This window comes from Zophobas morio, unplaced genomic scaffold (assembly GCF_036711695.1).
Source record: "Zophobas morio isolate AGI-343-1 ecotype UQ-CSIRO unplaced genomic scaffold, CSIRO_AGI_Zmor_V1 ptg000021l, whole genome shotgun sequence".
In the NCBI taxonomy this organism is placed as follows: Eukaryota; Metazoa; Arthropoda; class Insecta; order Coleoptera; family Tenebrionidae; genus Zophobas; species Zophobas morio.
The window spans coordinates 21664123-21690170 of NW_026972126.1; the positions used below are offsets into that span (position 1 = coordinate 21664123).

The following is a 26048-nucleotide window of genomic DNA, read 5'->3' on the forward strand; positions in this document are numbered from 1 at the left end:
TTCATGTTTACTAAAAAAAATATTATTTCAAAGTATGGGGGGAAGACGAGTTTCAGAAGCTGCCACTGTGCCATTGAAATTCGGAATTGTGAAGTTACAAGGTCTGCAAATTGCAGCACCAATAAATATAGTTGGATGTGATTATGCCTTGTAACCTAACAAAACTTAATAACTTCTTCAGTGTAGCGGTGTGTAATGTTGAATTTTACACACTCCTTACTGCATTCTTCGTTATTCTTCTATGGCAGATTATAACAGCGTTTTACGCATTGTTGTCTGTAATTTTTTCCGCATTTTCCACAATGATAATCCATAAAAAGCGTCCAAGGTTTTTGTACTGAAAATACGAAAACTTTTTCTTGGATTCAGCGGCTCCTTGTAGACGTGAACACGTTTTATTTATGATGATGATCTTCTCCATTATGTGTTCTTACATAGCGTGAATGAAATTTTTATTATTTGTTTGTAATAGAACTAAATTCAAGGATGTTCAATTCATTTTCAATTATTTAGGAAAATTTTAGTGAATGTTGTATATTTTTTCTTTTGTATTTACGCAATATTTTCTATTTATATGGTTTATCTCATTGTAAATTGGGTTTTTCCTCAATAAATTAAATTGAATCAAGATGGCTTTGGAAAATCGGTCGCAGCATTTTTATTTCCAGTTTTAAAAAGTTTGGTTATGATTGACATTTACTTGTCAAGCCACGAGTGACCAAAAAGTCTCTAAATTTAGTACTAATTTAGGGACTTTGGCGAGTAGTAATCAATAATCATAACGAGGCAAATTTCAAAGTTAACTTGATGAACGTATGATTTTTCAAATTGGACATAGGAGGTTCTGGAAACAAAAAATGTGAAAGACATAGTTCAATGAGCTTAACCTCAATTTGTCGAATGACAGTGACACTTGTATAAAAATAATTAAACTAGCTCTACGTTTTTCAAAAATCATACGGTATAAAAAATACCGGGTGTCTGGAAAGTGACGGATTTACGAATTTGAAAAAGTCTGGAGTGCCACAGTGTGTGTAAATTATTTAAAACAATTTTTCTTTGGTATTCTATTTTTGGAAAATTCTTGCTTATACAGGGTGTCTCAGAAAAATTAATGACTGAGTTGTTAAAAAATAAATATCCAATCAGATTTAGGAATTTAACTCGTTACAATGGAAATATGCAATTTAACACTTTTTAAATTTAACAAGTTAGCAAGTGCTAGCCCCCCCACCCGCCTTCTATTTTCTCAGAATTTATGTCATTTGCAAAAGTAAGTTTTACCTTTGCAAGTACTAGCCCCGCCCACCCGCTCTCTATGTTCTCAGATGGTATGGCGTTTACTAAAATCAGTCTTATCTGAGCAAGTGCACGATATTATGAATTCTACCGTACTTTTCACGGTCTTTTTCCAGAGTGGGGCAACGTTAGATTGATTTAACTGCCGGAAATGAACTATTAGCAATCTTGTGTGAAGAATTAAAAAGTTTTTTAATGTAACACTTAAGTATAAGATGCGTCCTGACTGATGAATTTCATGAAATCTAACAAGCGCCATATCTAAGCCAACTCCTGACTGTTAAATTGTGTTAGAACCAGTTAACGATGAAAATCCTAACATGAACTGTGAATTTACAAACGGTGAATCAAATTGACACCACATGTTAGGGCAAGAATTAGCTACGCGTGTTGGGGAAACTGTGGCATCGTCGTCATGATTAATTTTCGTTAAACAAAGGTTTTCTCTTTTTATTAACTACCAAACCAGCTAAACTTAACCTAGCTAACTCACCATGTGGTTACTCTCCAACAAACACACCAAGAGTGACCGCCACCGAACAGAATGACTCATCTACCAAGCCAGCCAACTTCTACCAACCCTCACTAAAATTCCCTAGCAGAACTACCATCTACCAGGAAAAAAACTAAACATGCACCTGGTTGCCTATGTTTAACGATTTTCTTGATTGATTTTTTTTTTCTAATTCAAATTCGGTCACCACAATGTGCAAAATATGGTGAGTTTTTACGTGTGATTTATCATTGCATTCATATTTTTTAGATTTGCTTATACAGGTGGCTCAAAATAATCTTGAGGTTCTAGGTATTCTTGTTTGGAAAAAATTTGAAAGTGCTTTGGGGCCTTTAGTGTCTTTTCTTATAATAATTTAATTAAATTTCTTCTAGGGTGTCTCATTAGCCAAAATTAGTCTTATAGTAGCAGCTATTAGCCCCGCCCACCGGCCCTCTGTTTTCTCAGACGGTATGGCATTTGCCAAATCAGTCTTATCTTGGCAAGTACTAGCCCCGCCCACCCGCCCTCTATGTTCTCAGAGGTTATGGCGTTTACCAAAATCAGTCTTAATCTGAACACGATATTATGAATTCTACCGTACTTTCACGGTCTTTTTCCAGAGTGGGGCAACGTTAGATTGATTGAACTGTTGTAAACGAACTATTAGCAATCTTGTGTGAGGACTTAAGAAGTGTTATAATGTAACACTTAAGTATATGATGTGTCCTGACCGTTAAATTGTCTTTGAACCAGGTAACGATTAAAATCCTAACATGAACTATGAATTTACAAACAATGAATCAAATTTACACCACATGTTAGCGCAAGAATTAGGTACGCGTGTTGGAGAAACTGTGGCGTCGTCGTCGTTACGATTAATTTTTGTTAAACAAAGTTTTTCTCTTTTTATTAACTACCAAACCAGCTAAACTTAACCTAGCTAACTCACCACGTGGTTACTCATAACAAACACACCAAGAGTGACCGCCACCGAACAGAATGACTCATCTACCAAGCCAGCCAACTTCTACCAACTCTCTCAATAAAATTCCCTAGTAGAACTACTATCTACCAGGAAAAAACTAAACATGCACCTGGTTGCCTATGTTTAACGATTTTCTTGATTGTTTTTTTTTTCTAATTCAAATTCGGTCACCACAATGTGCAAAATATGGTGAGTTTTTACTTGTGATTTATCATTGCATTCATTTTTTTAGATTTGCTTATACAGGTGGCTCAAAATAATCTTGAGGTTCTAGGGATTCCTGTTTGGAAAAAAATTGAAAGTGCTTTGGGGCCTCTGGTGTCTTTTCTTATAATAATTTAATTAAATTTCTTAGAGGGTGTCTCATTAGCCAAAATCAGTCTTATCTTAGAAGCTATTAGCCCCGCCCACCCGCCCTCAATGTTCTCAGAGGTTATGGCGTTTACCAAAATCAGTCTTAATCTGAACACGATATTATGAATTCTACCGTACTTTCACGGTCTTTTTCCAGAGTGGGGCAACGTTAGATTGATTTAACTGCCGGAAATGAACTATTAGCAATCTTGTGTGAGGAATTAAACAGTGTTATAATGTAACACTTAAGTATGTGTCCTGACTAATGAATTTCATGAAATCTAACAAGCGCCATATCTAAGCCAACTCCTGACTGTTAAATTGTGTTAGAACCAGGTAACGATTAAAATCCTAACATGAACTTTGAATTTACAAACAGTGAATCAAATTTACACCATATGTTAGCGCAAGAATTAGCTACGCGTGTTGGAGAAACTGTTGCGTCGTCGTCGTTACAATTAATTTTTGTTAAACAAAGGTTTTCTCTTTTTATTAACTACCAAACCAGCTAAACTTAACCTAGCTAACTCACCACGTGGTTACTCTCATAACAAACACACGAAGAGTGACCGCCACCGAACAGAATGACTCATCTACCAAGCCAGCCAACTTCTACCAACTCTCTCAATAAAATTCCCTAGTAGAACTACTATCTACCAGGAAAAAACTAAACATGCACCTGGTTGCCTATGTTTAACGATTTTCTTGATTGATTTTTTTTCTAATTCAAATTCGGTCACCACAATGTGCAAAATATGGTGAGTTTTTACGTGTGATTTATCATTGCATTCATATTTTTTAGATTTGCTTATACAGGTGGCTCAAAATAATCTTGAGGTTCTAGGTATTCTTGTTTGGAAAAAATTTGAAAGTGCTTTGGGGCCTCTAGTGTCTTTTCTTATAATAATTTAATTAAATTTCTTCTAGGGTGTTTCATTAGCCAAAATTAGTCTTATAGTAGCAGCTATTAGCCCCGCCCACCCGCCCTCTGTTTTCTCAGAGGATATGGCATTTGCCAAATCAGTCTTATCTTGGCAAGTACTAGCCCCGCCCACCCGCCCTCTATGTTCTCAGAGGTTATGGCGTTTACCAAAATCAGTCTTAATCTGAACACGATATTATGAATTCTACCGTACTTTCACGGTCTTTTTCCAGAGTGGGGAAACGTTAGACTGATTTAACTGCCGTAAATGAACTATTAGCAATCTTGTGTGAGGAATTAAAAAGTGTTGTAATGTAACACTTAAGTATATGATGTGTCCTGACTGTTAAATTGTGTTTGAACCAGTTAACGATTAAAATCCTAACATGAACTGTGAATTTACAAACAATGAATCAAATTTACACCACATGTTAGCGCAAGAATTAGCTACGCGTGTTGGGGAAACTGTGGCGTCGTCGTCATGATTAATTTTCATCAAACAAAGGTTTTCTCTTTTTATTAACCACCAAACCAGCTAAACTTAACCTAGCTAACTCACCATGTGGTTACTCTCCAACAAACACACCAAAAGTGACCGCCACCGAACAGAATGACTCATCTACCAAGCCAGCCAACTTTTACCAACTCTCTCAATAAAATTCCCTAGTAGAACTACTATCTACCAGAAAAAAACTAAACATGCACCTGGTTGCCTATGTTTAACGATTTTCTTGATTGATTTTTTTTTTCTAATTCAAATTCGGTCACCACAATGTGCAAAATATGGTGAGTTTTTACTTGTGATTTATCATTGCATTCATATTTTTTAGATTTGCTTATACAGGTGGCTCAAAATAATCTGGAGGTTCTAGGGATTCCTGTTTAGAAAAAAATTGAAAGTGCTTTGGGGCCTCTGGTGTCTTTTCTTATAATAATTTAATTAAATTTCTTAGAGGGTGTCTCATTAGCCAAAATCAGTCTTATCTTAGAAGCTATTAGCCCCGCCCACCCGCCCTCAATGTTCTCAGAGGTTATGGCGTTTACCAAAATCAGTCTTAATCTGAACACGATATTATGAATTCTACCGTACTTTCACGGTCTTTTTCCAGAGTGGGGCAACGTTAGATTGATTCAACTGCCGTAAATGAACTATTAGCAATCTTGTGTGAGGACTTAAGAAGTGTTATAATGTAACACTTAAGTATAAGATGTGTCCTGACGAACGAATTTCATGAAATCTAACAAGCGCCATATCTAAGCCAACTCCTGACTGTTAAATTGTGTTTGAACCAGTTAACGATTAAAATCCTAACATGAACTATGAATTTACAAACAATGAATCAAATTTACACCACATGTTAGCGCAAGAATTAGCTACGCGTGTTGGGGAAACTGTGGCGTCGTCGTCGTTACGATTAATTTTCGTTAAACAAAGGTTTTCTCTTTTTATTAACTACCAAACCAGCTAAACTTAACCTAGCTAACTCACCACGTGGTTACTCTCATAACAAACACACCAAGAGTGACCGCCACCGAACAGAATGACTCATCTACCAAGCCAGCCAACTTCTACCAACTCTCTCACTAAAATTCCCTAGTAGAACTAATATCTACCAGGAAAAAAACTAAACATGCACCTAGTTGCCTATGTTTAACGATTTTCTTGATTGATTTTTTTTCTAATTCAAATTCGGTCACCACAATGTGCAACAGATGGTGAGTTTTTACTTGGGATTTATCATTGCATTCATTTTTTTAGATTTGCTTATACAGGTGGCTCAAAATAATCTGGAGGTTCTAGGGATTCCTGTTTGGAAAAAAATTGAAAGTGCTTTGGGACCTCTGGTGTCTTTTCTTATAATAATTTAATTAAATTTCTTAGAGGTTGTCTCATTAGCCAAAATCAGTCTTATCATAGAAGCTATTAGCCCCGCCCACCCGCCCTCAATGTTCTCAGAGGTTATGGCGTTTACCAAAATCAGTCTTAATCTGAACACGATATTATGAATCCTACCGTACTTTCACGGTCTTTTTCCAGAGTGGGGCAACGTTAGATTGATTCAACTGCCGGAAATGAACTATTAGCAATCTTGTGTGAGGAATTAAAAAGTGTTATAATGTAAGACTTAAGTATAAGATGTGTTCTGACTAACGAATTTCATGAAATCTAGCAAGCGCCATATCTAAGCCAACTCCTAACTGTTAAATTGTGTTAGAACCAGGTAACGATTAAAATCCTAACATGAACTGTGAATTTACAAACAGTGAATCAAATTTACACCACATGTTAGCGCAAGAATTAGCTACGCGTGTTGGGGAAACTGGCGTCGTCGTCGTTACCATTAATTTTTGTTAAACAAAGTTTTTCTCTTTTTATTAACTACCAAACCAGCTAAACCTAGCTAACTCGCCACGTGGTTACTCATAACAAACACACCGAGAGTGACCGCCACCCAACAGAATGACTCATCTACCAAGACAGTCAACTTCTACCAACTCTCTCAATAAAATTCCCTAGTAGAACTACTATCTGCCAGGAAAAAACTAAACATGCACCTGATTGCCAATGTTTAACGATTTTCTTGATTGATTTTTTTTTCTAATTAAAATTCGGTCACCACAATCTGCAAAATATGATGAGTTTTTACTTGTGATTTATCATTGCATTCATATTTTTTAGATTTGCTTATACAGGTGGCTCAAAATAATTTTGAGGTTCTAGGTATTCCTGTTTGGAACAAATTTGAAAGTGCTTTGAGGCCTCTGGTGTCTTTTCTTATAATAATTTAATTAAATTTCTTAGAGGGTGTCTCATTAGCCAAAATCGGTCTTATCTTAGAAGCTATTAGCCCCGCCCACCCGCCCTCTATGTTCTCAGAGGTTATGGCGTTTACCAAAATCAGTCTTAATTTGAACACGATATTATGAATTCTAGTGTACTTTCACGAGAGTGGGGCAACGTTAGATTGATTTAACTGCCGGAAATGAACTATTAGCAATCTTGTGTGAGGAATTAAGAATTGTTATAATGTAACACTTAAGTATATGATGTGTCCTGACTCACGAATTTCATGAAATCCAACAAGCGCCATATCTAAGTCAACTCCTAACTGTTAAATTGTGTTAGAACCGGTTAACTATTAAAATCCTAACATGAACTGTGAATTTACAAACTGAATCAAATTTACACCACATGTTAGCGCAAGAATTAGCTACGCGTGTTGGGGAAACTGTGGCGTCGTCGTTACGATTAATTTTGTTAAACAAAGGTTTTCTCTTTTTATTAACTACCAAACCAACTAAACTTTACCTAGCTAACTCACCACGTGGTTACTCTCATAACGAACACACCAAGAGTGACCGCCACCGAACAGAATGACTCATCTACCAAGCCAGCCAATTTCTACCAACCCTCACTAAAATTCCCTAGCAGAACTACTATCTACCAGGAAAAAAACTAAACATGCACCTGATTGCCTATGTTTAACGATTTTCTTGATTGATTTTTTTTTTAATTCAAATTCGGTCACCACAATGTGCAACATATGGTGAGTTTTTACTTGGGATTTATCATTGCATTCATATTTTTTAGATTTGCTTATACAGGTGGCTCAAAATAATCTTGAGGTTCTAGGTATTCCTGTTTGGAAAAAAATTGAAAGTGCTTTGGGGCCTCTAGTGTCTTTTCTTATAATAATTTAATTAAATTTCTTAGAGGGTGTCTCATTAGCCAAAATCGGTCTTATCTTAGAAGCTATTAGCCCCGCCCACCCGCCCTCTATGTTCTCAGAGGTTATGGCGTTTACCAAAATCAGTCTTAATTTGAACACGATATTATGAATTCTAGTGTACTTTCACGAGAGTGGGGCAACGTTAGATTGATTTAACTGCCGTAAATGAACTATTAGCAATCTTGTGTGAGGAATTAAGAAGTGTTATAATGTAACACTTAAGTATAAGATGTGTCCTGACTAATGAATTTCATGAAATCTAACAAGCACCATATCTAAGCCAACTCCTGACTGTTAAATTGTGTTAGAACCAGTCAACGATTAAAATCCTAACATGAACTGTGAATTTACAAAAAATGAATCAAATTTACACCACATGTTAGCGCAAGAATTAGCTACGCGTGTTGGGGAAACTGTGGCGTCGTCGTCGTTACGATTAATTTTTGTTAAACAAAGGTTTTCCCTTTTTATTAACTACCAAACCAGCCAAACTTAACCTAGCTAACTCACACACGTGGTTACTCTCATAACAAACACACCAAGAGTGACCGCCACCGAACAGAATGACTCGTCTACCAAACTAGGCAACTTCTACCAACCCTCTCACTAAAATTCCCTAGCACAACTGCTATCTGCCAGGAAAAAAACTAAACATGCACCTGGTTGCCTATGTTTAACGATTTTCTTGATTGATTTTTTTTCTAATTCCAATTCGGTCACCACAATCTGCAAAATATGGTGAGTTTTTACGTGTGATTTATCATTGCATTCATATTTTTTAGATTTGCTTATACAGGTGGCTCAAAATAATCTTGAGGTTCTAGGTATTCTTGTTTGGAAAAAATTTGAAAGTGCTTTGGGGCCTCTAGTGTCTTTTCTTATAATAATTTAATTAAATTTCTTATAGGGTGTCTCATTAGCCAAAATTTGTCTTATAGTAGCAGCTATTAGCCCCGCCCACCCGCCCTCTGTTTTCTCAGAGGATATGGCATTTGCCAAATCAGCCTTATCTTGGCAAGTACTAGCCCCGCCCACCCGCCCTCTATGTTCTCAGAGGTTATAGCGTTTACCAAAATCAGTCTTAATCTGAACACGATATTATGAATTCTACCGTACTTTCACGGTCTTTTTCCAGAGTGGGGCAACGTTAGATTGATTTAACTGCCGTAAATGAACTATTAGCAATCTTGTGTGAGGAATTAAGAAGTGTTATAATGTAACACTTAAGTATATGATGTGTCCTGACTGTTAAATTGTGTTTGAACCAGTTAACGATTAAAATCCTAACATGAACTTTGAATTTACAAACAATGAATCAAATTTACACCACATGTTAGCGCAAGAATTAGCTACGCGTGTTCTGGAAACTGTGGCGTCGTCCTCATGATTAATTTATGTTAAACAAAGGTTTTCTCTTTTTATTAACTACCAAACCAGCTAAACTTAACCTAGCTAACTCACCACGTGGTTACTCTCATAACAAACACACCAAGAGTGACCGCCACCGAACAGAATGACTCATCTACCAAGCCAGCCAACTTCTACCAACTTTCAATAAAATTCCCTAGTAGAACTACTATCTACCAGAAAAAAACTAAACATGCACCTGGTTGCCTATGTTTAACGATTTTCTTGATTGATTTTTTTTTCTAATTCAAATTTGGTCACCACAATCTGCAAAATATGATGAGTTTTTACTTGTGATTTATCATTACATTCATATTCTTTAGATTTGCTTATACAGGTGGCTCAAAATAATCTTGAGGTTCTAGGTATTCCTGTTTGGAAAAAAATTGAAAGTGCTTTGGGGCCTCTAGTGTCTTTTCTTATAATAATTTAATTAAATTTCTTAGAGGGTGTCTCATTAGCCAAAATCAGTCTTATCTTAGCAGCTATTAGCCCCGCCCACCCGCCCTCTGTTTTTTCAGAGGGTATGGCATTTGCCAAAATCAGTCTTATCTTGGCAAGTACTAGCCCCGCCCACCCGCCCTCTATGCTCTCAGAGATTATGGCGTTTACCAAAATCAGTCTTAATCTGAACACGATATTATGAATTCTACCGTACTTTCACGGTCTTTTTCCAGAGTGGGGCAACGTTAGATGGATTTAACTGCCGTAAATGAACTATTAGCAATCTTGTTGGAGGAATTAAAAAGTGTTATAATGTAACACTTAAGTATATGATGTGTCCTGACTGTTAAATTGTGTTTGAACCAATTAACGATTAAAATCCTAACATGAACTTTGAATTTACAAACAATGAATCAAATTTACACCACATGTTAGCGCAAGAATTAGCTACGCGTGTTCTGGAAACTGTGGCGTCGTCCTCATGATTAATTTATGTTAAACAAAGGTTTTCTCTTTTTATTAACTACCAAACCAGCTAAACTTAACCTAGCTAACTCACCACGTGGTTACTCTCATAACAAACACACCAAGAGTGACCGCCACCGAACAGAATGACTCATCTACCAAGCCAGCCAACTTCTACCAACTTTCAATAAAATTCCCTAGTAGAACTACTATCTACCAGAAAAAAACTAAACATGCACCTGGTTGCCTATGTTTAACGATTCTCTTGATTGATTTTTTTTTTTTCTAATTCAAATTCAGTCACCACAATCTGCAAAATATGGTGAGTTTTTACTTGTGATTTATCATTGCATTCATATTTTTTAGATTTGCTTATACAGGTGGCTCAAAATAATTTTGAGGTTCTAGGTATTCCTGTTTGGAACAAATTTGAAAGTGCTTTGAGGCCTCTGGTGTCTTCTTTTATAATAATTTAATTAAATTTCTTAGAGGGTATCTCATTGGCCAAAATCAGTCTTATCTTAGCAGCTATTAGCCCCGCCCACCCGCCCTCTGTTTTCTCAGAGGGTCTGGCATTTGCCAAAATCAGTCTTATCTTGGCAAGTACTAGCCCCGCCCACCCGCCCGTTCTTTTCTCAGAGGTTATGTCGTTTACCAAAATCAGTCTTAATCTGAACACGATATTATGAATTCTACCGTACTTTCACGGTCTTTTTCCAGAGTGGTTCAACGATAGATTGATTCAACTGCCGTAAATGAACTATTAGCAATCTTGTGTGAGGAATTAAAATGTGTTATAATGTAACACTTAAGTATAAGATGTGTCCTGACTAATAAATTTCATGAAATCTAGCAAGCGCCATATCTAAGCCAACTCCTGACTGTTAAATTGTGTTAGAACCAGTTAACGATTAAAATCCTAACATGAACTGTGAATTTACAAACGGTGAATCAAATTTAGACCACATGTTAGCGCAAGAATTAGCTACGCGTGTTGGGGAAACTGTGGCGTCGTCGTCGTTACGATTAATTTTTGTTAAACAAAGGTTTTCTCTTTTTATTAACTACGAAAACCAGCTAAACTTAACCTAGCTAACTCACCACGTGGTTACTCTCATAACGAATACACCAAGAGTGACCGCCACCGAACAGAATGACTCATCTACCAAGCCAGCCAACTTCTACCAACTCTCTCAATAAAATTCCCTAGTAGAACTACTATCTACCAGGAAAAAACTAAACATGCACCTGGTTGCCTATGTTTAACGATTTTCTTGATTGATTTTTTTTTTTCTAATTCAAATTCGGTCACCACAATGTGCAAAATATGGTGAGTTTTTACTTGGGATTTATCATAGCATTCACATTTTTTAGATTTGCTTATACAGGTGGCTCAAAATAATTTTGAGGTTCTAGGTATTCCTGTTTGGAAAAAATTTGAAAGTGCTTTGGGGTCTCAAGTGTCTTTTCTTAATAACAGCTTGTTCTGTCGTCTCTGATATTTATTAAGACAGGCACATCCCTGTAACCAGAGTCATCTTCCCATTACATAGAGACATGTTCTAAATTTTTTAGTACCAGTTTGGAAGTAAGTTTCGTTTCGTTGTTTATTCTGCTGAACAAGACACTTTCATCGTTATGTGTTGTTATCGCAATGGGACTTCGTAAACGAAGAGTGTGTGTATTCCGTAACCGCTTGTAAGCAAGAAAATCTGGCCAAATACCGTGATTTAATAATTCAAGAAACATCGTTAAAGGCACATTAGAGATGTAATCGACAGATTTGTTCAAACTGGCAGTATCTCGTGGAAGACTTCATCTGAGGAAATTGTTGATGATTTTTCAACATTCACTGTGATGTTTAACCGCAATAAATTTGTGTCTTTTTATCGTAATGAATTAGTTTTATTTTTTAAAAACATGAAGCGTTTAGGCAACCAGTTATACACAGGTGTGATCTTTGCCATGCGGTTAGTATAGATCTCCGTAATTAAATCTGAGAGGCGGCACGTTTACATGACCTACTGCGACCCGATAATCATTTATAGAAACCCTGTATCGTCATTTTTGATACTTTTTCTTGTTCTTCTAAAGCTTCTTGGGCAATAGTTTCATCATCCGTAATTTCGCAGCCGAAGTCACTTTTGTCACAAGACAACCACTCCACGTGTCCGGGCCGAAATGTTTTTCCAATTAAAAAACTCACAAGAAGCGTTCCACTAATTCATGACTTGCAGCCAGGCAGCCACCTGCACAAAGAGCTGCCGCCGAGTTTTTTTGCACTATCGCTTCTCATTCTTATTTCCTTTTTTATCGTCGAATTAAGCATAGCGCACAAGATTGGAATTTTCGTGTTTTATACATAATTTAGCCTAAATAATCACGAAAGTAAAACGTTAACGCAATAATTATTAGACTGACAAAGGAATTTACTTTGACCCAATACACAATCAATACAATCAAAAGACAAAACTATATACCACGAAGCACCGAAGAAAGCGTCCTAAATTTTCTGCAAACAAACGTCTATTTTGTTGCTTTCTCCGGTGACAATTCGTCGAGTACTTACTAAGTACCGAGCAATGTTTTATTCAACACCGTCATTATGTTATCACTTGGCTTGAGTTTTTTCCGAAGTTTTATATTTCTAACAACTTTATTGGTACGGATAGTACCGACTATTAAAATTATCACTCTTGCCTAATTACGAAGCAAGCGTCCTCTTACTTTTTCTAGCTATTGCATTAGGTACCTGTCGTAATTCCAAGCCAGTCGCGGCTACATTTACATGCAATAGAGCACGTTTATTTACACTTTCACTCAACGAAAAGCTCCCGGCAGCACGCAAACAATAAAAATAACGCAATAAGCACGTGGCGAGTGGTGGTATCGTCCGATTCGTGAAACCACCAGCACCACTCCGTTCAAAGATGGACGAAGAACTAGTCAAGGATGCCTTCCATAACAACAACGACGTAGAGTGGCTGAAATTCCCGTTCCAAATAAACGACCTGGATGACAAAACCAACGAGGAACTACTGAACCACTTCACCGGTGAGTGCCCCGAATGTGGGTCGATTTCGCAATTATCGCGCGTTCATTGACTAATTTTTCTTGAGGGGAGCGCACTGGGTTCGTCCAAGTCGGCCCCAAAAAGTGGTTCTTCCCGAGCGGGTACAGGAAAAACGCGGAAATTTACTACAACTTCCAGGCGCGCCCGTCGGATGTGTGGGTCATCACTTTTCCGAGATCAGGTTTGTCTGACAATAATTGGTTTTTTGATGGATTGTTGAATGATTTAGGTACCACATGGACGCAAGAGCTTGTTTGGCTTTTATCAAACAACCTGGACTACGAGCGGGCGTTCCAGACTCCGCTGGACGCGCGATTCCCATTTCTGGAGTAACGTTAATAAACACTTACCAATACCACTAACCCCAGTTGGTTTTACAGGTTCAGTTCTTTCGTTCACCCTCTAGTCAAAGAAGAATTCCTCCAGGAAAATAGTCACTCTAGAGAAAAAAGTTTACTAGTTGAAGAAATCGCGTCACCGGCTTGGAAAACCTTCATGCAATCGAGTGACCGCCGCTTCATTAAAACCCACCTCCCGTTTTCCTTATTACCCCCAAACTTACTAAAAGTGGGATGCAAAGTACGTTTTAGTTACTTTAGTGTGTCAGTTGGTAACACGACCCTTCCAGGTGGTGTACCTGGCGCGAAACCCCAAAGATGTCGCTGTATCGTTCTACCACCTCAATCGCTTGTTCAGAACTCAAGGATATACCGGAAATTTCCCTCAGTACTGGCACTACTTCAAAAATAACCTACGTAATACGAAAACAAACGACGAAATTAAATCTAATCGAGCGCCATTTTAGAACCGTGGACGCCATATTGGTCCCACATCCACGAAGGCTGGACCCGACGCCACGAAGACAACCTTCTTTTCATGTTCTATGAAGACATGACCGCGGACTTGAACGCCTGCATTTTACGACTGTCGCACTTCCTGGGGGTGAAGTACACCCAAACACAGTACCAAACACTCCAAGAACACCTAAAAATCGACAATTTTCGGAACAACAAGTCCGTGAATTTGACGGGTTTGAAGGAGTTGGGGGTCATACGAAGCGACGAAGAGGATTTCGTAAGGAAGGGACGAAGCGGGGGCTGGAGGGACTATTTCACGGGCGAACTAAACCAAGACGCGGACCAGTGGATCCAACACAATTTGAAAAACACGGACATCAGGTTTCCAAAACTTGAAAATTTTTATTAAAATGATGTTTTATAAAAACTATATGGTTATTGAGTGTAGACGCCCACTCCGATGTTCCTGAACTTGAACGGATTTCTTTCGATTTTTCGCCTTCTCGTTTTTAAATTTTCCGGTTTTTCAATTTTTCGGAATTAATTTTTCAGTTTTTTTTAAGTTAAAATTTTTCGATTTTTAGCCACTTCCATTTCTCGATTTTCCAATTTTTCTACGTTTAAATTTTGGGATTTGTTTTTAATTTTTCGACTTTCTGATTTTTCGTCTTTCCGATTTCTCGATTTCTCAAATTTTCAAGGTTTAAGTTTTGGGATTTTTCAGTATGTATTTCGATTTTTAAATTTTTAGATTTTTCGACTTTGGTTTTTTGGTTTTTTACTTATTCGATTTTGTAAATTTTCAATTTTTCAAATTTTTAAATTTAATTTTTTTGTACTTCGATTTCTATCTTGAGAAATAGAAAAATCGGATAATTAAAAAATCGATTAATGGAGGAATCAAAATATTAGCAAAACCAAAAAACTGAAAAATCGAGAATTTTAAAAACCGAAAAAAATTCAAAAATCCAAAAATTAAAATATCGAATGTAAAATGTAAGATTTAAAAACTCGCAAAATTTGAAAAAATCGAGTGAGAAAAAAATCAGAAAAACTGCTGAAAATTCTAAAAATTTAAAAATCGAAATTTTGAAAAATGTCAAAATTAAAATATCCCAAAACTTCAAAAGAAAAATGGAAAAATTGAGAAATTGAAAAATCGGAAAATTAAAAAATCGAAAATTTTAAAAATCTAAAAAATCCAAAAATTAAAATATCGAAAAGATGAAAATGTACGAAAATGTAAGAATTAAAAACTCGCAAAATTTTGAAAAACCGAGTAAGAAAAAAAACGAAAAATCTAAAAATTAAAAAATCAAAATTTTGAAAGATCCCAAAACTTAAACGGAGAAATGGATAACTTGAAAAACCGAAAAATCTTAAAATGAAAAAATCGATCAATGGAGGAATCAAAATATTGTCAAAACCGAAAAATTGAAAAATCAAGAATTTTAAAAATCTAAAAAATCCAAAAATTAATACATCGAATAGATGAAAATGTTGAAAAATGTTAAGATTTAAAAACTCGCGAAATTTTGAAGAATCGAATAAGTAATACATCAAAAAATCAAAGTCGAAAAATCGGAATTTTGAAAAATGCCAAAACTTCAACAGAGAAATCGAAAAATTGAGAAATCGGAAAATTAAAAAATCGATTAATGGAGGAATCAAAATATTGTCAAAACCGAAAAATTGAAAAATCGAGAATTTTAAAAATCTGAAAAATTCAAAAATTAAAATATCGAATAGCTGAAAATGTTGAAAAATGTAAGATTTCAAAACTCGCAAAATTTTGAAAAATCGAAAAATTTAAAAATCAAAATTTTGAAAAATCTCAAACCTGAAATGGAAAACTTGAAAAATCGAAAAATCTGAATATGAAAAAATCCATTAATGGAGAAATCAAAATATTGTCAAAACCGAAAAATTGAAAAATCAAGAATTTAAAAAATCCAAAAATTAATAAAATGTAAGATTTCAAAACTCGCAAAATTTTGAAAAATCGATAAGTAATAAATAAGAAAAACAAAGACGAAAATTCTAAAAATTTCAAAATCGAAATTTTTGAATAACGTCAAAATTAAAAAATCCCAAAACTACACAGAGAAATGGAAAAATTGAGAAATCGGAAAATTAAAAAATTGATTAATGGAGAATTCAAAATATTGTCAAAACCAAAAAATTGAAAAATCGAGAATTTTAAAAATCTAAATAGAATAGATGAAAATGTTGAAAAATGTAAGATTTAAAATCGTGCAAAATTTTGAAAAATCGAGTAAGAAAAAAATCAGGAAAAGAAAGCCGAAAAATCTAAAAATAGTAATTTTGAAAAATGCCAAAATTAAAAAATCCCAAAACTGCAACAGAAAAATGGAAACATTAAAAAATCGATTAATTGAGGAATCAAAATTTGTCAAAACCAAAAAGTTGAAAAATTGAGAATTTTAAAAATCTAAAAAATCCAAAAATTAAAATATGGAAAAATTGAAAAATCGGAAAATTTAAAAATCGAGAATTTTAAAAATCTAAAAAATCCAAAAATTAAAATACGAAAAGATGAAAAGGTTGAAAAATGTAAGATTTAAAAACCCACAAAATTTTGAAAAATCGAGTAAGGACAAAATCGAAAAATCTAAAAATTTAAAAATCAAAATTTTGAGAAATCCCAAGACAAAAAAGAGAAATGGAATACTTGAAAAATCGAAACATCTGAATATGAAAAAATCGATTAATGGAGGAATCAAAATATTGTCAAAACCAAAAAATTGAAAAATTGAGAATTTTAAAAATCTAAAAAATCCAAAAATTAAAATATCGAATAGATGGAAAAAAAATCGAGTGTGAAAAAAAATCAGAAAAACAACCGAAAATTCTAAAAATTTAAAAATTGAAATATTGAAAAATGCCAAAATTAAAATATCCCACAACTTCAACAGAAAAATGGAAAAATTGAAAAATCGGAAAATTTAAAAATCGAGAATTGTAAAAATCTAAAAAATCCAAAAATTAAAATATCGAAAAGATGAAAAGGTTGAAAAATGTAAGATTTAAGAACCCACAAAATTTTGAAAAATCGAGTAAGAAAAAAATCGAAAAATCTAAAAATTTAAAAAATTTTGAAAAATCCCAAGACAAACAGAGAAATGGAAAACTTGAAAAATCGAAAAATCTGAATATGAAAAAATCCATTAATGGAGGAATCAAAATATTGTCAAAAATCAAGAATTTTGAAAATTAAAAAATCCAAAAATCCAATAAATTAATAAATCACAAAAACAAAGCCGAAAATTCTAAAAATTTAAAAATCGAAATTTTGAATAACGCCAAAATTAAAAAATCACAAAACTACAACAGAGAAATGGAAAACTTGAGAAATCAAAAATCGGAAAATTAAAAAATTGATTAATGGAGGATTCAAAATATTGTGAAAACCAAAAAATTGAAAAATCGAGAATTTTAAAAATCTAAAAAATCTAAAAACAAAGACGAAAATTCTAAAAATTTAAAAATTGAAATTTTGAATGCCAAAATTAAAAATCCCAAAACTACAACAGAGAAATGAAAAAATTGAGAAATAAAAAAATCGGAAAATTAGAAAATTGATTAATGGAGAAATCAAAATATGGTCAAAATCGAAAAATTGAAAAATCGAGAATTTTAAAAATCTAAAAAATTAAAATATCGAATAGATGAAAATGTTGAAAAATGTAAGATTTAAAAACGCACAAAATTTTGAAAAATCCCAAAACTTAAACAGAGAAATGGAAAAGTGAGAAATCGAAAAATCTTTAAACGAAGAACGATTAATGGAGGAATCAAAATATTGTAAAAACCCAAGAATTTAGAAAACAAGGATTTTGAAAATCCAAAAATTAATACATCGAATACATGAAAATGTTGAAAAATGTAAGATTTCAAAACTCGCAAAATTTTGAAAAATCAATTAAGTAATAAATCAGAAAAACAACGTTGAAAAATCTAAAAATTTAAAAATCAAAACTTTGAACAATGCCAAAATTAAAAAATCCCAAAACTACAACAGAGAAATGGAAAAATTGAGAAATCGAAAAATCGGAGAATTAAAAAATTAATTAATGGAGGAATCAAAATATTGTCAAAACCAAAAAATTGAAAAATCGGGAATTTTAAAAATCTAAAAAATGAAAATATCGAATAGATGAAAATGTTGAAAAATGTAAGATTTAAAAACGCGCAAAATTTTGAAAAATCCCAAAACTTAAACAGAGAAATGGAAAAATTGAGAAATCGAAAAATCTGGAAACGAAGAACGATTAATGGAGGAATCAAAATATTGTAAAAACCCAAGAATTTAGAAAACAAGGATTTTAAAAATCCAAAAATTAATACATCGAATACATGAAAATGTTGAAAAAGGTAAGATTTCAAAACTCGCAAAATTTTGAAAAATCAATTAAGTAATAAATCAGAAAAACAACGTCGAAAAATCTAAAAATTTAAAAATCAAAATTTTGAACAATGCCAAAATTAAAAAATCCCAAAACTACAACAGAGAAATGGAAAAATTGAGAAATTGAAAAATCGGAAAATTAAAAAATCGAGAATTTTAAAAATCTAAAAAATCCAAAAATTAAAATATCGAAAAGATGAAAATGTACGAAAATGTAAGAATTAAAAACTCGCAAAATTTTGAAAAACCGAGTAAGAAAAAAAACGAAAAATCTAAAAATTAAAAAATCAAAATTTTGAAAGATCCCAAAACTTAAACGGAGAAATGGAAAACTTGAAAAATCGAAAAATCTTAAAATGAAAAAATCGATCAATGGAGGAATCAAAATATTGTCAAAACCGAAAAATTGAAAAATCAAGAATTTTAAAAATCTAAAAAATCCAAAAATTAATACATCGAATAGATGAAAATGTTGAAAAATGTTAAGATTTAAAAACTCGCAAAATTTTGAAGAATCGAATAAGTAATACATCAAAAAATCAAAGTCGGAAAATCGGAATTTTGAAAAATGCCAAAACTTCAACAGAGAAATTGAAAAATTGAGAAATCGGAAAATTAAAAAATCGATTAATGGAGGAATCAAAATATTGTCAAAACGGAAAAATTGAAAAATCGAGAATTTTAAAAATCTGAAAAATCCAAAAATTAAAATATCGAATTGCTGAAAATGTTGAAAAATGTAAGATTTCAAAATTCGCAAAATTTTGAAAAATCGAAAAATTTAAAAATCAAAATTTTGAAAAATCTCAAACCAGAAATGGAAAACTTGAAAAATCGAAAAATCTGAATATGAAAAAATCAATTAATGGAGAAATCAAAACATTGTCAAAACCGAAAAATTGAAAAATCAAGAATTTAAAAAATCCAAAAATAATAAAATGTAAGATTTCAAAACTCGCAAAATTTTGAAAAATCGATAAGTAATAAATCAAAAAAACAAAGACGAAAATTCTAAAAATTTCAAAATCGAAATTTTGAATAACGCCAAAATTAAAAAATCCCAAAACTACACAGAGAAATGGAAAAATTATGAAATCGGAAAATTAAAAAATTGATTAATGGAGAATTCAAAATATTGTCAAAACCAAAAAATTGAAAAATCGAGAATTTTAAAAATCTAAATAGAATAGATGAAAATGTTGAAAAATGTAAGATTTAAAATCGCGCAAAATTTTGAAAAATCGAGTAAGAAAAAAATCAGGAAAACAAAGCCGAAAAATCTAAAAATAGAAATTTTGAAAAATGCCAAAATTAAAAAATCCCAAAACTGCAACAGAAAAATGGAAACATTAAAAAATCGATTAATGGAGGAATCAAAATATTGTCAAAACCAAAAAATGTAAAAATCAACAATTTAAAAAATCCAAAAATTAAAATATCGAATAGATGAAAATGAAAAATGTAAGACTTAAAAACTCGCAAAATTTTGAAAAATCGACTTAGAAAAAGTCAAAAAAACAGCCGAAATATCTAAAGATTTAAAAATCGAAATTTTGAAAAATGCCAAAATTAAAAAATCCCAAAACTTCAACAGAGAAATGCAAAAATTGAGAAATCGAGAAGTCGGATAATTAAAAAATCGATTAATGGAGGAATCAAAATATTGTCAAAACCAAAAAATTGAAAAATTGAGAATTTTAAAAATCTAAAAAATCCAAAAATTAAAATATGGAAAAATTGAAAAATCGGAAAATTTAAAAATCGAGAATTTTAAAAATCTAAAAAATCCAAAAATTAAAATATCGAAAAGATGAAAAGGTTGAAAAATGTAAGATTTAAAAACCCACAAAATTTTGAAAAATCGAGTAAGAAAAAAATCGAAAAATCGAAAAATTTAAAAATCAAAATTTTGAAAAATCCCAAGACAAACAGAGAAATGGAAAACTTGAAAAATCGAAAAATCTGAATATGAAAAAATCGATTAATGGAGGAATCAAAATATTGTCAAAACCAAAAAATTGAAAAATTGAGAATTTTAAAAATCTAAAAAATCCAAAAATTAAAATATCGAATAGATGGAAAAAAAATCGAGTGAGAAAAAAAATCAGAAAAACAACCGAAAATTCTAAAAATTTAAAAATTGAAATCTTGAAAAATGCCAAAATTAAAATATCCCACAACTTCAACAGAAAAATGGAAAAATTGAAAAATCGGAAAATTTAAAAATCGAGAATTTTAAAAATCTAAAAAATCCAAAAATTAAAATATCGAAAAGATGAAAAGGTTGAAAAATGTAAGATTTAAGAACCCACAAAATTTTAAAAAATCGAGTAAGAAAAAAATCGAAAAATCTAAAAATTTAAAAAATTTTCAAAAATCCCAAGACAGAGAAATGGAAAACTTGAAAAATCGAAAAATCTGAATATGAAAAAATCCATTAATGGAGGAATCAAAATATTGTCAAAAATCAAGAATTTTGAAAATTAAAAAATCCAAAAATCCAATAAATTAATAAATCAGAAAAACAAAGCCGAAAATTCTAAAAATTTAAAAATCGAAATTTTGAATGACGCCAAAATTAAAAAATCACAAAACTACAACAGAGAAATGGAAATCTTGAGAAATCAAAAATCGGAAAATTAAAAAATTGATTAATGGAGGATTCAAAATATTGTGAAAACCAAAAAATTGAAAAATCGAGAATTTTAAAAATCTAAAAAATCCAAAACCAAAGACGAAAATTCTAAAAATTTAAAAATTGAAATTCTGAATAATGCCAAAATTAAAAATCCCAAAACTACAACAGAGAAATGAAAAAATTGAGAAATAAAAAAATCGGAAAATTAAAAAATTGATTAATGGAGAAATCAAAATATGGTCAAAATCGAAAAATTGAAAAATCGAGAATTTTAAAAATCTAAAAAATTAAAATATCGAATAGATGAAAATGTTGAAAAATGTAAGATTTAAAAACGCGCAAAATTTTGAAAAATCCCAAAACTTAAACAGAGAAATGGAAAAATTGAGAAATCGAAAAATCTGGAAACGAAGAACGATTAATGGAGGAATCAAAATATTGTAAAAACCCAAGAATTTGGAAAACAAGGATTTTAAAAATCCAAAAATTAATACATCGAATACATGAAAATGTTGAAAAATGTAAGATTTCAAAACTCGCAAAATTTTGAAAAATCAATTAAGTAATAAATCAGAAAAACAACGTTGAAAAATCTAAAAATTTAAAAATCAAAATTTTGAACAATGCCAAAATTAAAAAATCCCAAAACTACAACAGAGAAATGGAAAAATTGAGAAATCGAAAAATCGGAGAATTAAAAAATTAATTAATGGAGGAATCAAAATATTGTCAAAACCAAAAAATTGAAAAATCGAGAATTTTAAAAATCTAAAAAATCCAAAAATTAAAATATCGAATACATGAAAATGTTGAAAAATGTAAGATTTTAAACTCGCAAAATTTTGAAAAATCGTGTAAGAAAAAAATCAGAAAAACAAAGCCGAAAAATCTAAAAATTTAAAAATCGAAATTTTGGAAAATGCCAAAATAAAAAATTCCAAAACTTCAACAGAGAAATCAAACAAACTGTGACACTTCCTGGGGGTAAGGTACACCCAAGCACAGCACCAAACACTCCAAGAACACCTAAAAATCGACAATTTTCGGAACAACAAGTCCGTGAATTTGACGGGTTTGAAGGAGTTGGGGGTCATACGAAGCGACGAAGAGGATTTCGTAAGGAAGGGACGAAGCGGGGGCTGGAGGGACTATTTCACGGGCGACCTAAACGAAGACGCAGACCAGTGGATCCAACACAATTTGAAAAACACGGACATCAGGTTTCCGAAACTTGAAATTTTTTATTAAAATGATGTTTTATAAAAACTATATGGTTATTGAGTGTAGACGCCCACTCCGATGTTCCTGAACTTGAACGGATTTCTTTCGATTTTTCGCCTTCTCGTTTTTAAATTTTCGGGTTTTTCAATTTTTCGGAATTAATTTTTCAGTTTTTAAATTTGGACGGCACCACCCGGAAACCGATTTTACTCACCACGATGATTTTATATACATGGTGTTTTGCTGAAACGTCGACGGGTCGTCCGTTTCCAAGTAAATATCTAGACAAACGCACAATGACGTAATTTGCGCCGACAATAACCAATTAGCGTTGGAAAATTCGTGGTTGGATTTTTCGATTTTCCTTTTTTTGATTCTTTACTTATTCGATTTTTCAGTTTTTTAATTCTTCGATTTTGTAAATTTTCAATATTTCGATTTTTTACCTTCTCGTTTTTGATTTTTCGATTTTTCAATTTTTCGGAATGAATTTTTGAGATTTTCGATATTTCCATTTTTCGGTTTTCGATTTAACGGTTTTATTTCAATTTTTCGTCTTCTCCTTTTTAAATTTTCCGGTTTTTCAATTTTTCGGAATTATTTTTTTCAGTTTTTTTAAGTTAAAATTTTTCAATTTTAACTTTTCCCATTTTTCGATTACGATTTCTCAGTTTTTCCATAATTCATCTTTTCGATTTTCCAGTTTTTGGCGTTTATAAATTTTTGGATCTTTCAATTTCCCGATTAATCGATTTTTTAATTTTTAAATTTTTTGATTTTTCGTCTTTCCGATTTCTCGATTTCTCAAATTTTCAAGGTTTAAGTTTTAGGGATTTTCAATATGTATTTCGATTTTTAAATTTTTCGGTTTTTCGACTTTGGTTTTTTGATTTTTTACTTATTCAATTTTTTGATTTCTCGATTTTGTAAATTTTCAATTTTTTGAATTTTTAACTTTTAGATTTTTCTCTTTTTTGTACTTCGATTTCTGTCTTGGGAAATCGAAAAATCGGGAAATTAAAAAGTCGATTAATGGAGGAATCAAAATATTGTCAAAACCGAAAAATTGAAAAATCGAGGATTTAATAAATCCAAAAATTAAAATATCAAATAGACGAAAATATTGAAAAATGTAAGATTCAAAAACTAGCAAAATTTTTAAAAATCGAGGAAGTAAAAAATCGAAAAAACAAAGTCGAAAAATCCCAAAATTAAAAAAATCCAAAATTTCAACAGAGAGATGGAAAAATTGAGAAATCGACAAATCGGAAAATTAAAAAATCGATTAATGGAGGAATGAAAAAAATGTTGTCAAAACCGAAAAAATTTAAAAATAGAGAATTTTAAAAATCTAAAAAATCCAAAAAATAAATTAATAGATGAAAATGTAAAATTTAAAAACTCGCAAAATTTTGAAAAATCGGGTTAGTAAAAAATCGAAAAAACAAAGTGGGAAAATCTAAAAATTTTGAAAAATCCCGAAACTTAAACAGAGAAATGGAAAAATTGAGAAATCAGAAAATGAAAAAATCGAATAATGGAGGAATATTGTCAAAACCAAAAAATTAAAAAAATAAGAATTTTAAAAATCTATAAAATCCAAAAATTAAAATATCGAATAGATGAAAATGTTGAAAAACTCGCAAAATTTTGAAAAATCCAGTAAGTAAAAAATCGAAAAAATAAAGTTGAAAAATCGAAGAATTTAGAAATCAAAATTTTGAATAATGCCAAAATTAAAAATCCCAAAACCACAACAGAGAAATGGAAAAATTGAAAAATCGAAAAATCTGAAAATTAAAAAATTTATTAATGGAGGAATCAAAATATTGTCAAAACCAAAAAATTGAAAAATCGTTAATTTTGAAAAAATAAAAAAAAACAAAAATTAAAATATCGAATAGATGAAAATGTTGAAAAATGTAAGATTTAAAAACTCGCAAAATTTTGAAAAATCCAGTAAGAAAAAATAAGAAAAACAAAGCCGAAAAATCTAAAAATTTCAAAATCGAAATTTTGAAAAATGCCAAAATTAAAGAATCCCAAAACTTCAACAGAGAAATGGAAAAATTGAGAAATCGACAAATCGGAAAATTAAAAAATTGATTAATGGAGGAATCAAAATACATATTGTCAAAACCGAAAAATTTAAAAATAGAGAAATAGGGTAAGTAAAAAATCGAAAAAACAGAAAGTCGAAAAATCTAAAAATTTAGAAATCAAAATCTTGAAAAATCCCAAAATTGAAAAATCTCAAAACTTGAACAGAGAAATGGAAAAATTGACAGATCGATAAATCGGAAAATTAAAAAATCGAATAATAGAGGAATAAAAAAATATGTATTATTGTCAAAACCAAAAGATTTAAAAATTGAAAATTTTAAAAGTAAAAAATCCAAAAATTAAAATATCGAATAGATGAAAATGTTGAAAAATGTAAGATTTAAAAACTCGCAAAATTTAAAAAAATCGAGTAAGAAAAAAAGCAGAAAACCAAAGCCGAAAAATCTAAAAATTTAAAAATCGAAATTTTGAAAAATGCCAAAATAAAAAATCCCAAAACTTCAACAGAGGAATGTAAAAATTGAGAAATCGGAAAATCGGAAAAAAAATTATTAATGGAGGAATCAAAATATTGTCAAAACGAAAAATTGAAAAATCGAGAATTTTAAAAATCTAAAAAATTGAAAAATTAAAATATCGAAAACAGATGAAAATGTTGGAAAATGTAAGATTTAAAAACTCGCAAAATTTTGAAAAATCGAGTAAGAAAAAATAAGAAAAACAAAGCCGAAAAATCTAAAAATTTAAAAATCGAAATTTTGAAAAATGTCAAAATAAAAATCCCAAAACTTCAACAGAGAAATCAAACAAATGCAAAAATTGAGAAATCGGAAAATTAAAAAATCGATTTATGGAGGAATCAAAATATTGTTAAAACCGAAAAGTTGAAAAATCAAGAATTTTAAAAATCTAAAAAATCCAACAATTAAAATATCGAACACATGAAAATGTTGGAAAATGTAAGATTTAAAAACTCGCAAAATTTTGAAAAATCGAGTAAGAAAAAATAAGAAAAACAAAGCCGAAAAATCTAAAAATTTCAAAATCGAAATTTTGAAAAATTCAAAAATTAAAAAATCCCAAAACTTCAACAGAAAAATGGAAAAATTGAGAAATCGAGAAATCGGAAAATTAAAACATCGATTAGTGGAGGAATGAAAATATGGTCAAAACCGAAAAAATTTTAAAATAGAGAATTTTAAAAATCTACCAAAAATTAAAATATCGAATGAAAATGTTGAAAAATGTAAGATTTAAAAACTCACAAAATATTAAAAAATCGGGTACGTAAAAAATCGAAAAGACAAACTCAAAAAAACTAAAAATTTAGAAATCAAAATTTTGAAAAATCTCAAACCCTAGACAAAGAAATGGAAAATTTGAGAAATCGAAAAATCGGAAAATTAAAAATCGAATAATGGAGGAATCAAAAAATTAATCAATTTAAAAAATCCAAAAATTAAAATATCGAAAAGATGAAAATATTGAAAAATGTATGATTTAAAAAGTCGCAAAATTTCGAAAAATCGGCCAAGTAATAAATGAAAAAAACAGTCGAAAAATCTAAAAATTTCAAATTCGAAATTTTGAAAAATGAATTTGAAACTTCAACAGAGAAAAGAAAAAATTGAGAAATCAAAAAATCGGAAAATTAAAAAATCGATTTATGGAGGAATCAAAATATTTTCAAACCGAAAAATTGAAAAATCGAGGAAAAAAAATC

General features: G+C 31.3%; 1 protein-coding gene across 1 annotated transcript; it reads left to right on the forward strand.

Moving 5' to 3' along the window:
• Positions 1-10753: 10753 nt before the first annotated feature.
• On the forward strand, positions 10754-14403 carry LOC135132631 (sulfotransferase 1E1-like). Its single transcript, XM_064060774.1, has 6 exons — positions 10754-13157; positions 13223-13357; positions 13406-13505; positions 13557-13755; positions 13805-13931; positions 13982-14403. Exons 1-6 carry the CDS (start codon positions 13034-13036, stop codon positions 14380-14382), a joined length of 1086 nt encoding a protein of 361 aa, XP_063916844.1. The 5' UTR covers positions 10754-13033; the 3' UTR covers positions 14383-14403.
• The last annotated feature ends 11645 nt before the right edge of the window (positions 14404-26048 follow it).

Excerpts from the sequence above, each read along its gene's own strand:
- LOC135132631 (XM_064060774.1), top strand. The coding sequence starts at position 13,034 with ATGGACGAAGAACTAGTCAAGGATGCCTTCCATAACAACAACGACGTA. Across the intron at positions 13,756-13,804 it reads TACTAAAAGTGGGATGCAAA|GTGGTGTACCTGGCGCGAAA; the intron begins GTACGTTTTAGT and ends CGACCCTTCCAG. Across the intron at positions 13,932-13,981 it reads CTACTTCAAAAATAACCTAC|AACCGTGGACGCCATATTGG; the intron begins GTAATACGAAAA and ends GCGCCATTTTAG.